Source organism: Coffea eugenioides, chromosome 7 (assembly GCF_003713205.1).
Source record: "Coffea eugenioides isolate CCC68of chromosome 7, Ceug_1.0, whole genome shotgun sequence".
Lineage (NCBI taxonomy): Eukaryota > Viridiplantae > Streptophyta > Magnoliopsida > Gentianales > Rubiaceae > Coffea > Coffea eugenioides.
Genome location: NC_040041.1, coordinates 34,686,310 through 34,703,631, shown reverse-complemented (window position 1 = coordinate 34,703,631; position 17,322 = coordinate 34,686,310). Strand labels below are relative to the sequence as shown.

The following is a 17,322-nucleotide window of genomic DNA, read 5'->3' as shown; positions in this document are numbered from 1 at the left end:
TCATAAAAAAAAGTGAAAGCAACGGCAACAACTTGAAGAAAGAAAAATTCCCATCATACTACTAGTAATATTCCAATTTCCACACAAGAAATTAAAAAAATGTAACAATTAATAAGCATAAATCATTTTCTAGGTAAATATTCGACATGTCTGGTCTGGCGGGCAGCACTGCCTTGGCGCCCAAAAACCTCAAAAAATCTCTTAAACTTTTTCGGCTTCCCGCTTCCCTGTTTTTTCAAACGCGTTTTCGTTTATATTTATATTTTATTCAATAATTTATTCCGTAATATATACACCCACTCCCCGCCACACTACCCACTCATTTTCCCTCCCCTTCTCTCATTCATTGAAAAGCCCTAAATTTGTTTCTCGTAAGTAAGAGAGAAGAGAAAACGAGGGGTTTTTCTATTATTTTTTTTTAATTTTTCAAGGGAAAAAAATTCACGAAAAATGGGTTCCGCAGCGGTCTTGGATCCAGCTGGCCTTGATGACGATGGTATGTTTTTTCACCTTTACTCTGTATTTTTAATCTTGTGCGCTTTTTTTGTTTGTTTTTGAGCTTTGGAGTTCTTGTTATTTTGGCGAAGTATCGGAAAATGTAGGGTTTTTAAGGAGATTTTTTTGTTCTGTTGATGTTCTTGCTATATCGGCGAATTATCGGAAAATGTAGGGTTGTAGAGGTGTTTTTATTTTTTATTATTCTTTTGTTTGGTGAGTTTGGGATCGTGCGTTTGTCGCTTTTGCTTTTTGTTGACTTTTTCACTGGTAGCTGAGTGTGATTGGGACTAATTAATAAAAAATTGAGCATTTTTATGTTTGTATATTGGTGATTTTTTGTGGATAGGCTGCGGGGGACTAATTAAATCATGCTTGAGCTTGGATCAGGACTTGAAATGGATAATAATTCTTCTTTTTTTTTTTTGATTCTTTAGTTTTACTGGTTTTGTTTGATAATTTAAGTGATGGGAAAAGAAAGAGCAAATACTCAATGCAATGGTTTTGTATCTTTATGAGGGAAATTCATAAAACTGCTAAATCGTTACATTCACAATAGTAACCATTATTGAAATTATGGTACTAGGGGGAAGTTGAGATGAGTACTATAACGAGGAAGAATGGGAACTCTTTGACACATCCTGAGTTTGGCACTTAAGATGGACCTGCTTTTTAAAGTTTTTAAGAGTTCTTATGGAGTGTCTAATATGAGATATTTCAAATATTATCTTTTGCGTTTTGGCGGTGATTATGGTAAAATGGATATATGGAAAGTCTTGAGCCTAGTTGGTTTAAATTTGTTTGCCTTTAATACCTTGTGTTTGGAAAAAGCAAGAAGGTTAAGTGAATCACTTTAGGGAAAGTTCTATGCTTTAATGACTCTAATTTCATGGCTTTTGGTTGCTGCACTGCAATGCACCTTGCTTGCAATATACTATCCATGGCAATAAAAGAGATATAAGTTATTAGTGAATAGATATATGCCTCAGTTTTCATTGTCTAGTAGGTATTTCTTGTTTATAATCATTTAAAAACAGTACCAGAGCTTTAATTTGGACAGTGTTGAAGTTTCATTAATTATCACCCATGAGACTGCTCCATGACCGTATATGGCATTAGGGATTGACATGTATCGGATGCTTAGTACACACCTACGTCTAATTAACAGTACCAGTGGAATTAAGACTGGTGCACCCTCATATTGCAATTGAAATACCATTCTTGGTAAAGTCCATTGAAGTTCTGACAAGTTAGCATATTCATATGTAAAACTGAAAACTTTAGTTGAGCCTCTTTTTTTGCCTGTCTAGTAAATTTTTGATCACTAGAGATGGTGGTTGACATCTTTGACCTCAAGGATAAAAAGAAATTATCAAATTCAAAGAAGGATTGCTTTCTTAAAGCTTGCAGTCATTGTTCCATTGTGTCTTGGTAAAATGCATAGTTGGGCAAAGACTGATTGCTTTTCAACCATCCTTTTCTGCAATGGAATGTGACTTTTTAAGATTCTAGTGTATAGTGATATGCTTCTGTCATCTTGCATCTTGATTTTCATTCTAAAATTTAAAAATGAACAGTGTACCGTGGATTTATGTTTCATTGTAGATTCTAATAGCATGTAATCAGAAAACATGCTTTTTTGGTTTGCTAGGTCTAAAGCAATTTATTCTTGAAGTACAAAAATAGAAATTCTGATATCTGCATCTGGTTAGCTGGGATCTTTAGATGACTGGTGTGGTGATTTTGGAAGAATTTTTGGTATTCTTGATAAAAATTGTCCCTAATTGCAACATTTTCTGGATTATCTTTTTGCTTTTCTCAACTTTTCCTTTTTCAACATATAAGTAATATGAATTATGACTGCTCAATGCATTCAACTTTTTTGCTATTTTTGATGTCAATTTTGTTTGAGTTCGTACAAATGCTTGTTATCAGTTAAAGATCTCTCTCTGGAAAAGGATATTAAAAAACTTGCCCTGCTCTGTGAAGATATGATAAAAGAACTTGCCCTGCTCTGTCAATCTTTGATTTTGCCTGCAAAAATATTTGTCATCTGCATATCTCACTCTGAACCTTGAACTTGGAATTGGCCTTTGCTGGCTCTCTGTTTTCTTGTATGTTTATTGTTTTCTTGTCTCTCATGCATTACAGGTGTCAAAAAGAACAAAACCAAATCAGGTCTTGCATCAAAGAAAAGGGCTTCTGTGGTTGAAAAAAAGGAAAAGAAGAGATCTAGTTCCACTATTACTGAGGAACCTACTTCACGTAAAATGCCAAAGCGAGCTGCTGCTTGTTTGGATTTCAAAGAGAAGCCTCTTCAGGCGTCTAAAAAGTCAGATATCATTGAAATGAAAAAGGACCAAACTGTAGAGGAAGAAGCTGTAGCCATTGGGTTGACTGCTGGACAAGATGATGGCCGCCCTTGCAGAAGACTTGTAGATTACATTTTCCATAATTCAGATGGGATTCCACAACCGTTCGAAATGTTGGAAGTTGATGATGTTTTCATATCTGGTCTTATCTTACCTCTTGAGGATTGTATTGACAAAGAAAAAGCTAAAGGAGTCAGATGTGAAGGCTTTGGGCGCATTGAAGAATGGGCAATCTCTGGTTATGAAGATGGATCCCCAGTTGTATGGGTGTCTACTGATATTGCTGATTATGACTGTCTTAAGCCTTCAGGTGTCTACAAGAAGCACTATGATCAGTTCTTTGCCAAGGCAAGTGCCTGTATTGAGGTCTATAAAAAATTGTCAAAATCTTCCGGAGGAAATCCTGACTTGAGTCTTGATGAGTTGCTTGCGGGGGTTGTACGTGCAATGAGTGGTATGAAGTGCTTCTCTGGTGTAGCTTCTATCAGGGATTTTATAGTTTCTCAAGGGGAGTTCGTTCACAATCAACTTATTGGTTTGGATGAGACATCCAAGAAGACTGATCAATCATTTCTTGAGCTGCCTGTTCTTGCTGCTCTCAGAGATGAATGCAGCAAGCTAGCAAATCTTGCACAAGTGAAAGCTGGATCCTCAGGTGGAAGTTTAAGAATAGGCTGTGAAGAAAAAGATGGAGATCACATGAATCCCCAATCTGGCTCATCAAATTGCCCTTTAGAAGAGGATGAAGATCTGAAGTTGGCAAGACTTTTACATGAAGAAGAACTCTGGCGCTCAATGAAGCCAAAAAAAAGTCAAGGTTCATCCTCCCTTTCAGGCAAATATTACATCAAGATCAATGAGGATGAGATCGCTAACGATTATCCTTTGCCAGCATATTACAACACCTCTAATCAGGAAACAGATGAATATGTAGTATTTGACAGTGGAGCTGATACATACTACATGGATGATTTGCCGAGAAGTATGCTCCACAACTGGGCATTGTACAATTCAGACTCTAGAATGATATCGTTGGAGCTACTTCCAATGAAACCATGTGCTGAAATTGATGTGTCAATATACGGGTCAGGCCTGATGGCCTCTGATGATGGATCTGGATATCAATTGGATACTGATCCTAATCAATCCTCCTCAAGCAGTTCTGGGACATCTGAAATTGATGGAATTCCGATATTTTTGAGTGCAATAAAAGAATGGATGATTGAGTTTGGATCCTCAATGATCTTCATATCAATACGAACTGATATGGCTTGGTATGCCTTCTCTATGTCTTCAATGTTGCTGTGGCTATTTGCTATTTATCAATTCAAAAGTGTACAATTTTCATTAATATAACCTGGAAGGCAAATATACCTGTACAATATGGAGTCCCTTTAAGAAAAGTTTAAGTTGCTTGTCTGCTTGCTTATCCTATTCTTGAGACCTTTGAACTTCTGTTCATTAATTCTTAGCATATGTTATAACTAACTTCTCTCATCTATAACTGGTAATATCTTATGTACTCTTCTCCAGGTACAGACTTGGGAAACCGTTGAAGCAATATGCTCCTTGGTATCAACCCATCCTCAAAACAGCAAGGCTAGCTATCAGTATAATTACTTTGTTGAAGGAACAGACCCGAGTTGCACGGCTTTCTTTTTCAGATGTCATCAAGAGAGTGTCAGAATATGAGAAAGATCATCCTGCCTATATATCTTCTAAAGTGGATGATGTGGAAAGATATGTGGTTGTACATGGTCAGATTATTCTGCAACAGTTCTCTGAATTTCCAGATGAGAAGATAAAAAAATGTGCTTTTGTTGTTGGTCTTACTCAGAAAATGGAAGAGAGGCACCATACTAAGTGGTTAGTTAAGAAGAAGAAAGTTGTGCAGAGGAATGAATCAAATTTGAATCCCAGAGCAGCAATGGCACCTATAATTTCCAAGCGGAAGGCTATGCAGGCAACAACAACCAGGCTGATCAACCGAATCTGGGGGGAATACTATTCAAATTATTCACCAGAGGAGTTGAATGATGCTGTCAATTCTGACGTGAAGGAGGATGAAGAAGTAGAAGAAATAGAAGAAAATGAAGAGGACAATAATCTAGAGGAGGAAAAAGTTTTCCCCATGAAAACCCACACCACTTCCTCATCATCACGACGAACTAAGTTCTGCTCAACGATGGAGATAAAATGGGTTGGAGAATCTGTGGGTAAAACATCTTCTGCTGAGGCCTTGTACAAATCAGCCATTGTTCTAGAAGATGAGATTGCAGTTGGTAGCGTCGTTCTTGTAGAGGGTGATGAATCAGATGAAGATTCTGATATGTATTTTGTAGAATATATGTATGAAAAGTTGGATGGAAGCAAAATGTTCCATGGACGGATGATGAAAAGAGGATCTCAAACCATGCTAGGAAATGCGGCTACTGAAAGAGAATTGTTTTTGACAAATGATTGTAGTGATTTCAAACTGGAAGATACCAAACAAATAGTGAAATTGGAAATAAGAAAAAGGTCTTGGGGACATCAGCACAGGAAAGAGAATGCAATTGCTGATAAAACAGATAGAACAAGAGCGGAGGAAAGAAAAAAGAAGGGTCTACCACCCGAGTATTATTGCAAAAGCTTGTACTGTCCGGAGAAAGGTGCTTTCTTTAGTGTACCTATTAATGAAATGGGTCTTGGGTCTGGTATCTGTCACTCTTGCGAATTAAAGAAAACTGATTCTGAGAAGGCAATTTTTGAGATAGACACATCTAAGACCAGTTTTGTCTACCTAGGGACTGAATATTCTGTTTACGACTATGTTTATGTGGAACCCCATCAATTTGCAACAAGAAAGTCTGAAAGTGAAACCTATAAAGGTGGGAGAAATGTAGGATTGAAGGCTTATGTTGTATGTCAACTGCTTGAGATATTGACAAGCAATGCAAGTAGAAAAGCTGAATTGGATTCTACCCAGTTGAAACTCAGGAGATTTTTCAGACCTGAAGACATATCTGAGGAGAAAGCATACTGCTCTGATGTTCGAGAGGTAGTAGCTTTTTCAGTTCTAGTGATATGAATGTACACTTTCTACTTCTAATTAATGATACTAAGAAATATGAATAACCTAGCATGTTAGGAACTTTGAATTGCTATTTTTTAACCTTATGTCAACTCTTATGAGACTTAGTTGGTATCCTTCTCAGATCTATTATAGCCAGGAAACCCATACTCTACCTGTTGAGACAATTGAAGGGAAATGTGAAGTTAGAAAGAAGCAAGATCTTCCATCTGAAGAAGTCCCTGCTATCTTTGATCATGTTTTCTTCTGTGAACATCTCTATGATCCTTCCAAAGGATCTCTCAAGCAGGTAATTTCTGCTCCCACTCCCTATAAGTTTGTTTTTGAGGAATAGTTTCTAACTTCTGTCAGAAGTGCCATTAGCTTTCAGTTTGAGTGTGTATTACTTGAAAATTCTACTTTTATATAGCATAAATTCTACTAAAATCTTTATCTTTATGCAGATGCCTTCTCATATCAAATTGAGATATAGTCCGAGGAATTATAGTGATGATGATGCTTGTAGGAAGAAAAAGGGGAAGTGCAAAGAAGGGGAATACAATGTTGGAGTTGAAAGAGTAAAACGAACTTCTCAAGAAAACTACTTAGCAACTCTAGATATTTTTGCTGGATGTGGTGGCTTGTCTGAGGGACTGCAGCAATCAGGCAATTATTGTTTTAAGAATAAGATTTGTTCTCTTTAGGGAATAATCATCATGAACAGGCCATGACAGATGGTGCTTATCTTCTTTCAGGTGTTTCAATCACTAAGTGGGCAATTGAGTATGAAGAAGCTGCTGGAGATGCATTTAAGCTTAACCATCCAGAGTCTTTAGTGTTCATCAACAACTGCAATGTGATACTAAGGTAACCCCCCCTTCTTGGTGTGTGTCTGCATGAGTGCAACAGAAAGTATCTCTCTCCTTCTCTCCTGCACCCATAACACATTCAGGAAACGGTACTATAAAAACAATAATTGGCAATGACAAAGTCTGTTGGCTTGTAACACAGGGCTGTTATGCAGAAATGTGGGGATGCAGATGACTGCATATCAACTCCAGAGGCTGGTGAGTTAGCTAAGAAATTGGATGAAAAGGAAGTAGAGAATTTGCCACTGCCTGGACAAGTGGATTTCATCAATGGCGGGCCTCCTTGTCAGGTTTGTTAAGCCCAACGGCTCAAGTCACTTCATAAATAAACAACCATTTTGCTTGACTTAAGGTACTTTTCTTCCTGTAGGGCTTTTCTGGAATGAATCGGTTTAATCATAGCACCTGGAGTAAAGTCCAGTGTGAGATGATTCTAGCATTTTTATCATTTGCTGACTACTATAGACCAAAGTATTTTCTCCTGGAGAATGTGAGAAATTTTGTGTCTTTCAACCAAGGCCAGACTTTTCGTTTGACTGTAGCTTCACTTCTTGAAATGGGTTATCAGGTACATGTTGCTTCTTTCATTGGTAATTGCCTCAAGGAAATTCACAGTTTAACAGAAGAGCTTTGTTGTATACTTGTATCTAACAATCATGTTGCTTATAATCAGGTGAGGTTTGGTATCCTTGAAGCTGGGGCATATGGGGTACCACAGTCTAGGAAGCGAGCATTTATATGGGCAGCATCCCCAGAGGAGGTCCTTCCAGACTGGCCAGAGCCAATGCATGTATTTGCTGCACCAGAATTGAAAATCGCATTATCAGCAAATTCGCAATACGCAGCTGTGAGGAGCACTGCAAATGGAGCTGCTTTCCGTTCGATAACTGTCAGAGATACTATTGGTGATCTTCCTCCTGTTGTGAATGGGGCATCCAAAACAAATATGGAGGTACTCAAAATGCTTATGCATTTTCCTGCTTTGAAACTAAGTTGAAGAGACATTCTCAGTCGATGAATTAGTTTTAGGCTGCTTTCAAAAGGATTAGTTGAAGGAAAAGGCATAAAGATTCCTTCTTTTTTTTTTCTTTTGGTTTTTTGTTTAAGATGAAAGCTGGTGTGGCAACTGGCCAATTAGTGAGTTCACTACCTTCTTCCAAAGATCACATCTGGTAGATATGTGTTCTCGTTGACATGTTTTGCATCTACTTTTCTTGTTAATGCAGTATAAAGGTGACCCTGTGTCATGGTTCCAGCAAAGAATTCGTGGGGATTCAGTGGTTTTGTCTGATCACATATCGAAAGAAATGAATGAACTTAACCTTATCAGGTGTCAGAGAATTCCCAGGCGTCCAGGTGCTGATTGGCGAGACCTTCCAGATGAAAAGGTGTTTAAATGTCTTTTATGGAATAAGATATTATGCTTTTGGGAGTTGGAAAAAAAAGCAAAATAAAATTAAAGAATAAAAATATAAAAAATTGCAAATATCTGTATCCTGTGGTTGAACTTTTATTTGGAAATATGCAGGTCAAATTATCTACTGGGCAAATGGTCGATTTGATACCATGGTGCTTGCCAAATACAGCTAAAAGGCACAATCAGTGGAAGGGCTTATTTGGGAGGTTGGACTGGGAGGGCAACTTTCCGACTTCTGTAACAGATCCACAACCTATGGGTAAAGTTGGAATGTGCTTCCACCCTGAGCAAGACAGAATTGTTACTGTTCGTGAATGTGCTCGTTCTCAAGTAAGTCCAGTAACAAAATATCTTTTTAACTTTTTGCATCTTTACAGTAAAATTTTTCGGCATTACCAAATTTTAATTATATGGCACGCTAATAGAATTTGCATCTTCATATTAACTTAGTAAAGTTGGCTGCATTTTTCTTTTGGGTAAAATACACTTTACACTCCTCTGGTTTAACAATTTTGTTACACAACTTCTCCATAACTTCAAAAGCTGTACATAACATTCATGATTTGTACTGAAGTGTCAAAGTGATGGAAATGATACTCCATAGCGGAATCTACAAAAATGTTGAAATTATACTTGTTTAAAAACTAAAATGATTGAAATGATCAAAATATATAAATATAATATCCATAACACTTTAACCTCTTATGGTTTTGTGTTTTATCACATAACTCTCTTATAGTTTAGTATTTTATTACATAATTCCTTTATGGTTTTCAAAATATATTAATAACCCTCTCGTGATTAATAAGTGATTTTTAAATTTAAATAGGGGTATTTTTGACATTTTAGTTGATTTGGTTAAGGAATGCAAATTCTGTGATTTTGACATTTTAGTTCAAATTATGAGGAGATTATGTATAACTTTTGAAAACACAAGAAAGTTATACGAAAAAACCCTAAACTGCAGGGAGTTAAAGTGTAATTTACCCTTTTATTTTTTACTCTTGAAGTTAACCTCAAAAAAAAAAAAAGTTTTTGCTCAATGGAAAATTACATGCTCTGTGGAGAACTTTGAGCGATTCAAGTATGATTTCTTAAAGCTTAGAGTTATTAATTAATCTTTGGTTTTTCAATGAAATTTTAAATCATGGTAAATGTTCACAATATTTTTAATTTGTCCATGCAGGGCTTTTCAGACAGCTATAAGTTCGCTGGTAATATTCTACACAAACATAGGCAGATTGGTAATGCTGTTCCTCCTCCTTTAGCATATGCATTAGGAAGGAAACTTAGGGAAGCAATCATTAGCAAGCGATCTGCCTAATAAGTCAACAGCTCAATTGTACATGTAATTCTTCTGTATCTTTCCCTTGCAGTCTTAACAGGTATATGTTGTATAGAGATTTGGCATTTGGGGAAAGAGTTGTAAAAACATTGAATTTAAGTCGACAGTTTTGCAGCAACGAATCCAAGCATAGGTTTTTGGGTAAAATGCATTGAAATTAAGTGCTTTATTTATGATTCTGTGATCAGGTTCAATATCTTTGCTAATAATTGAATCAATAAACTATTAAACATCGTAATGTTAGTTCCAATGCATACCGTTTGTATTAACAGTTGTCAACTTATTAATCATGTAAATAGATCATATCTTCATCGATCTGTTACTGGGGAACAACATGGGAAGATTTTGTGGCACATTTGATTCTGTCTGGGCTTTTATAGGCCTTTTATTGATGCCTAATTTTATTAGGGACTTAGGTGACAAATAAACCCTTCCTCTCTCTTCCCAACACAAAACTTCTTCCTCCAGCTCGATGAAAATTAGTCTCACTAATACCATTGAAGCTGATGAATTAAGTTTGATGTCCGTGCTTGAACTTTGTTTCTTGGGTGCAAAATTTACCCAAGTTGAATACCCAATGAATTTGTTCCAGATTTACGATACTGGAATTTATTTGGTCATAATTTTTGCTCAATCAAAGCTATATAATTCTTCATCTTGTCACACAAAAGAAAAATAAAACCTGATTTTTTTTGGCTTTTGTAACCAAAATAATCCTCATTTTACTACAAGTGATAACACATATTCTAAAAAGAATTGTAGTTTTGATCCCAAATATTTGGGATATAAGCATTTCTAGTCCCTAAAGTTTGGGAGAAAGCAATTGTAGTTCTGAATGTTTAATTTTTAAGCATGTTTAGTCTGATTGATTGATTTTTACTAATTATTATCGGAATCCGATTATGTGCTATTACGTACAGACAATTAATTTTTTTAAATGGAAAAAAATTTGTAAAAAAATGTTGTGGCCATAATTCGTAGTAAAAGAGAACTAGTTACTTGCATGGTGATCACGTGAGTAATTAATCTTTAGTTCAGAAATACAAAAATTTAGTTGACAAAAAAAAGAATTTAGGTTGAAGATTAATTACTCGTGTGGCCAGGATATGAGTATTTAGTCATCTTATATTAAAGTTTGTGGCTAGAAATATTTTATTAATTTTGAAAAATATTTTTAATAATTAATTGCTGACGCATGACTTGATTCCGATAGTAATTGGTAAAAATCAGTCATTAGGATTAAATGTGCAAAGAAAGTGAAACATTTTGGACTACATTTGCTTTCATCCAAACTTGAGAGACTAAAAGTGTTCATATCTCAAATATTTGGGACCAAAACTACAATTCTCTCCCATATTTTACTGTAGATTGTTCCAAATTTTTGTAGTTTTAAGCAAGTAGACATATTTTGATGTGAAAATCACAGTAAGTTTGCATATTGAGACGTGCAACCTTTGGTCCTTACTGTCCGTTTCTACAACATTATTATTTGATTTTAGGTTGAGCTAATTATTTAATTATGGAGTTTTAATATGTGGAAAATAACTTAGATGTTTGGGTTAAAATTTCCTGCTTACCTTCTTCGCTTCTCAAATCCCACCCTTCCCTTGCAAAGGATTTATCTTCTTTTTAAAAATCACAAAATATATCTAGAAAAGGAATTGGATATCCAATGTTCAAATCCTTTGGCTATTGGTTGATTTCGCTTTTATTTACACAATGGTAAGGCAAAATGCTTAAATTAGATACAAAACTTGATATATGCTTTAATGATGGGAAAAAAACTTGAATAGATTAGACAATATTTAAAGGAATTTGAATTTGACAACAAGGATAAAAGAGAAAATTTGTATTCTCAAATTGAAACTCTATGACTATGTAAGTGTATACATGAAGAAAAATAATTTGTACATAAGAAACATGGAAATCTTAAGTCAAGACAAAACATTTTTAGAGCAAGCCTTTTTTTCCCCGAAATGATAATAATATTTCATTAATGATATAAACTTTACAAGTAAGAGCAAAGGCTCTAAAATTCTGTACACTAGTGTACCATGACGCTAAGTGAGGATGAGTCTCTCATCTTTAATTGTGCCTAAGGCATATAAACTAAGCTTATAGCTAACATGATTAGTATCTTCACTAATTGGACAAAAGGTGCACATGTGAAATAATAGTGTGAGGTTAATAATATCCTCCACAAGAGTTGCCATTGTGATGTCCTTGGCTGTCATAGAAGTAATCTGTTTAAGTAGCTGTTATTGATGTATCTGGACTTCAATCCTTCTCCATTGTTTCATTGCAACTTTACTTATTGCCACTTTGATGGCTGTAGCTTCATTCACACTTCTGCTACTCCTGACCTTCTCTCTTTTAAATCCCACTCCACTATCATTTTGTTTTGGTCATCCATAGTAGCCACTCCTATGCCTATGAAGCTATTTTCTTGTTGTATTTGGACTACCACTCTCAGCCTCATTCTCCCTGTTGAGTTTTCTACAACTTCTTGTTCTGTTCTTTAAGATGCTATTGTTTCTTTTGTGCTCAATCTTCCATGCTTGCTCGTGGTTTCTTCATACTCAAACCATTCTTTCTGAGTTTTGTGGATGGTTTTCATGTGGTGATGGTGTTTATCATTCAAATCCCTATCATTTTTGCTCTTCCAGATGTGCCATAAGATATTTGTTGTTAAGGCCAGATGTCTATTTTCTTCTTGCCTATATCTAGCCTTAAGAATTATTGTCCACCACTTCTTGAAGTTTCCATGCTATTCCTGGGCTCCATCTCACTGCATTGGGGTCATTCTCTAGATTTCTTTTACTCTGTTACATTCCATCATTGCATATTCTACTGTTTCCACATCTTTCTCACATCCTTTACATATAGGGTCCCCATTTCTTGTTCTTCTATGGATTAGTTCTTTAACTGGGAAAACATTGTTTAAACATTTCCAGATGAACACCTTGATCTTGTGCTTAGTATTCATTTTCCATAAGTAGCTCCACATTTGCTTGCTATCTTCTACCCAACTAGAACCCTTTACCTCACCTACTTCTTTTTGCAGTCCTCCTTGCTTTCTTTGTCTGGCAGCTTGTATCTTGAGTTGACAGTGTATACACCCCTTGGATTGTGTATCAAGCAATAGTTGTCTTCTCTTCCTAATAAGTTTAGTGGAATGCTCATGATTCTCTCTACATCTTCATAGTTAAAGTGCCTGAAAATTAAGACCCTGTTCCAGCATTGGTTGTTTATTAGATCTTTCACTTTCCATAAACAGCAGTCTTCATGTCTTGGTGTTGTTGGAGTCCCATGGAGGCTATTTGGTAACCACCTGTCCTCCCAAATTTTTGTACTTTTACCATTCTTTATGCTCTTCCTTGGACCTTGTTTCACCAGTTTCCTTGCTTCCATTAATCCTTTCTATATCCAGAATGCATTGTTGGGGACTTTGCACTTGAAGATATCCTCTAGGAAAGTATCTATCAAGACTTTATTGATCAGTAAAATTAGATTGGTTATCATAGTCCATATTTGCTTACCAAGTAATGCTTTGTTGGAGGCCTGTAAGTCCTTGAAGCCCAATCCTTCCTAGTTTCTCCTTTGAGATAGCCTCTTCAATGATTGCCAGTGCATTTTTGTTCTTGCCCATTTCCTTCACCCTACCAAAAGTTGGCCATTAAGGCAGAGAGATTCTTGCATAACTTCTTAGATATCTTAAAGCATGACATAGTACATGTGGGCATTGCCATTGTCATTGCTTTGAGCATGAGTTATACTTAGTAGCTTACTCTTTTAGCTCTCCATTCTTTTCTTGAAGTTGTCCTTAATAAAGCCAAATACTTGCTCTTTGGTTCTTGTCACCACCATAGGGAGGCCTAAATATTTCCTTGGTTCACCATTTGAATGTTCCCCAAGTTATGGTATAACTCTTCTTTCCTCTCTTGTGGTATATTCCGGTAAAAAGCATAGATAACTTGTCCAGATTAATCACTTGTCTAGAGCCCATCCATACACTTTAAGCACTTCTCTTAAGTTTTGTTGCTTGCTTAGGATCAACTTTGCAAGAAATGAGGGAATTATCTATAAAGAAAAGATATATTATGCTTGGCCCCTTCCTGTTGATTTTCATGCCTATGATCTTTTTCTCTTCTATTGCTCCTTATAGTAGGTTGGAGAGTTCTTCTAAGCACAAGAGAAAAAGGTAAAGTAAGAATGGGTCACTTTGCCTAATTCCTTTGTCTGGGATCAATATTCTTTAACTTACCCATTTATGTTGAAAGAGTAGGAAATAGACTCCACACACCCCATTGTCCATCCTATCCATTTTTCATTGAGCTCATTTTCTATATTATGGCTTTGAGGAAATGCCATTCCATCCTATCATAAACTTTTGACATATCCAACTTCATAGCCATATAACCATCTTTACCTTGCCTTTTTTTTTTAAGGTAATGCAAGAATTCATGAGAAATGATGACATTGTCAAGAATTTGCCTACCAGGAATAAATGCAGATTGGTTTTTACTATTGCAGTTATTAAGGACAGTTTTGAGCCTATTAGTTAGAAATTTTGCTATGATCTTATATAGGACATTGCACAAACTAATAGTTCTATAATGCTTTGGGGTACAAAATTTTGGGACACAGAATTTTGGGAAAAAGTATCTAATGATCTTATACTATCATAATGCTATGATAGTATGATTGAGAGATTTTAAACATATGACTAGAATAAAAGTAAGCTTGGATTGCATTTACCACATCCTATCTAATGATATCCCAAAATTTCTGGAAAAAAGTTAGGGGTCAACCCATCAAATCTAGGTGCTTTATTAAGATTCATAGAGAATAGTGCTGTCTTGATGTCTTTTTCCTCTATAGTTTTTGTCAGATGTTCATTCATAACTTCTATTATAGAGTGTGGTATACCATCCCATATCTTATCCAACTCACTATAATTTGAGCTAGTAAACAAATTCTGGTAGTAGTTGGATATATTCTTGGTTACCTCCTCTTTATTTGCAGTCTAAGTCCCATTTTCCCTCTGTAGATTCAGTATCTTGTTCCTTCTTCTTTTGTCCTTGATAGTAGTATGAAAAAATTTTGTGTTTTTATCCCTATACTTGAGCCAATTAAATCTTGATTTTGTGGCTTCAATATTCCTCTTCTCCTCTATAAGTCTTCTTAAGCTGCACTTTCAGACTTCTCATTTTTTCTTTTCTATTTTTTGTCTGATTTTGTTTCATTTCCTCCATCTGCTATTTGATTTTTCTATTTCCTTTTCAGAATTTGCTTGAAAGCTATTTTTTTTGCTTGAACAATGTCACTCTTCAATTCTTCACCTTCAGTGTTACTTTAAACATCCTAGATCCTACTACTTCTTGCACTTGTGGTTTTCTATTCACATTAGATACCTTTTCCTTATGGAGCCATCTTTTGTCAAAAAAGAATATCTTCTTCATTTTTCTTTTATCTGGTGAAGTGTGAATAAGCAGTGTATTGTGATTAGATGCATATGAGTTAGTGTGTTTGCATGTTACCTTATCAAATAATTGGTGCCATTCTAGGCTGCACAAGCTTCTATCCAATCTCTACCTTACTTCTCACTCTTGGACTCAATTATTGTACCATGTCGATGGCTGCCCTTTAAGTCTTATATCAATCATCTGATTATCATTGATTAAATACCGAAAATCATCAAAACTCCTTTCATCCCTTTGCTTTCCCCCCTATTGTTTTTTCATTGCATATAATGTCATTAAAATCTCCTGCTATTGTCTATCTTTGTCCCCACAATTTTTTTTCTTTCCATGATTACACTCCACTTCTTTCTTCTTAATTGATCCTTACAGTAGGCATAAATGCCTATGAACCACAATTACACTTGGTTCAAGGTCCTGAATGTGTGCTTCAATAGTAAATTCTATTTGAAGCACCTCTATCAACTTCACTTCTTCCTTTCATAATAGTGCCATACCACCAGCTCTATTCATAGTTTCAAATACTGAGCATTCATCGGACCTTAGGATTTTCTTAACCTTATCTAAGTACCTTTATTCTTTGTCTCTTTCATGAACATCATCTTGGAGGAAGGAGGTTGTTGACCTCTCTTACATAGAGAATTATCAAGGGGCTCCCCACTCCTTGACAATTCTACACCAATATCCTTATTTAACTGCTGGGATTCTTGAAGGGGAGGACCACATACATTCACTTTAATTCATCATCTAGTTTGTGAAATCTATTTGTTTGTTTCTGCATTGATTTGTTTCAATGGTTGTCTTGATCTCACTAGAAATTTCACCAGTCTTTTTATTTTTCTATCTTGCTTCTGTAGTGCTTCTTGTTTCTTCACTATTAGAGTTGACTCAATTTACATGAATTCTATGGTTAATATTTACTCCTTCTTTATATTTATTTGTGTTGCTGATGTTGCTTTACTTATTTGATCTTTTTTCGATTTTTGTGAACTCCCATCCTTGACTATTTTGCTCTTTTCCTTTGTTCGATTTAGCTGAGCCTGTTCTTTCTCTCTCTTTTTTCTTTTCGCTTAGTTTTACTCCTATTACTCTACTGTATGCTTGTTGTGTCATTTATCTATTATAGGATTTATAATTCCCTTCATGGTATTTGGGTACTGCTTGCTTGTGTTTGGGGGATTCTTTTTGGTGTTACCATGCCTTTGGTCATCTTATCACCTTCTACACCTTGTTTGGTTGGTTGGTCACTTGTCTTTTCTTACTGTAGCTCTTCCCTTGTTTACCCCACTTCAATCTGCTTCCTACTTTTGGATTCTCTAGTGGTGCTTGTCAGTGGTGTAAGCTCTTATTGTTGCCTTCATTTGGAGAGAACTTCTCCCAACTCTTGCTCTTAGCCAAGCTCCATATTAGTTTTCCATTTGTCCCTTACTATTATTTGAGCTTTACAACTTCTCTCACTATGCCCTATTATTCCACATTTGTAGCAAAAATTTGGGCATCTCTCATATTTGAAATTGACCTATTTCACAGGACCTTCCACACTAACAGTTGTACCGCTGAGCAATGGTTGTGAGATGTTTGTCATCACCAAGATTTTGAGATGTCTTCCTTTCTTTCGTCCAGTTTGAGGGATTATCACTTCTTTGATCTCTTGAGATATTGAGCCAATTTTCCTTCCCACATCCTTAGAAATCCGGTGCATTGGCAAGTTCTAGATTTGAACCCACATAGGAGCCAAGTTGAAAGTTATCTCATCCTCTTCTATCCCCTCATACCATTTGCTTATTATTAGAATCTGATTATCCAGAATCCAAGGACCACCGTTGAATATCCTTTCCCTGTCCTTTTTCATTGGAATGGTAAACTGGAAGGAGTTGGGGCCAAGTTCTATCACTTTAAGTCCATGATAGTAATTCAAAGCTGTTTTGACAGAGTTTTTCATCCGAGTGTAGTTGACCGTCTTTTCACTCTTGATCTTTCCTGAGAGGCTATTTCAACATTCTCTGATGCCCAAATCAACATCAATCCTATCCAAGTCTATTTCTCCTATCTTTTTAGTTGATAAAGTAAATTTTTGTGGAATCTCTGCTAGCTCTTTTGCCATGCTTGAAAGTACTACCAAATGGTATGCCACACTCTATGCATAGGTTATGTCAAAAATTTAACTAAAGTTGCCAGAAGGTTAGAAAGACCACAATGTTTTCTAGGTAAATGTAGACCTAGTAGGCAAAGAGTTCAAGTTACAAATGCAAATCCTAACTACTAAGAAAGAATAGGCAAGGTCAAGAGGTT

The 17,322-nt window shown here is 35.8% G+C and overlaps 1 protein-coding gene across 1 annotated transcript; it reads left to right on the top strand.

The window, feature by feature from the left end:
- Nucleotides 1-426: 426 nt before the first annotated feature.
- Nucleotides 427-9,672, top strand: LOC113777497 (DNA (cytosine-5)-methyltransferase 1B-like). The gene is made up of 12 exons (XM_027322605.1): nucleotides 427-496; nucleotides 2,647-4,141; nucleotides 4,401-5,907; nucleotides 6,065-6,229; nucleotides 6,384-6,585; nucleotides 6,675-6,786; nucleotides 6,931-7,078; nucleotides 7,159-7,356; nucleotides 7,462-7,740; nucleotides 8,015-8,176; nucleotides 8,317-8,535; nucleotides 9,392-9,672. Exons 1-12 carry the CDS (start codon nucleotides 451-453, stop codon nucleotides 9,527-9,529), a joined length of 4,671 nt encoding a protein of 1,556 aa, XP_027178406.1. The 5' UTR covers nucleotides 427-450; the 3' UTR covers nucleotides 9,530-9,672.
- Nucleotides 9,673-17,322: the final 7,650 nt, after the last annotated feature.

What these genes read in the sequence shown, in the direction of transcription:
- LOC113777497 (XM_027322605.1), top strand. Translation starts at nt 451, where the DNA reads ATGGGTTCCGCAGCGGTCTTGGATCCAGCTGGCCTTGATGACGATG. An exon ending in AGCTGGCCTTGATGACGATG is followed by an intron (nt 497 to 2,646) that starts GTATGTTTTTTC and finishes CATGCATTACAG; the next exon opens with GTGTCAAAAAGAACAAAACC. An exon ending in ACTGCTCTGATGTTCGAGAG is followed by an intron (nt 5,908 to 6,064) that starts GTAGTAGCTTTT and finishes TATCCTTCTCAG; the next exon opens with ATCTATTATAGCCAGGAAAC.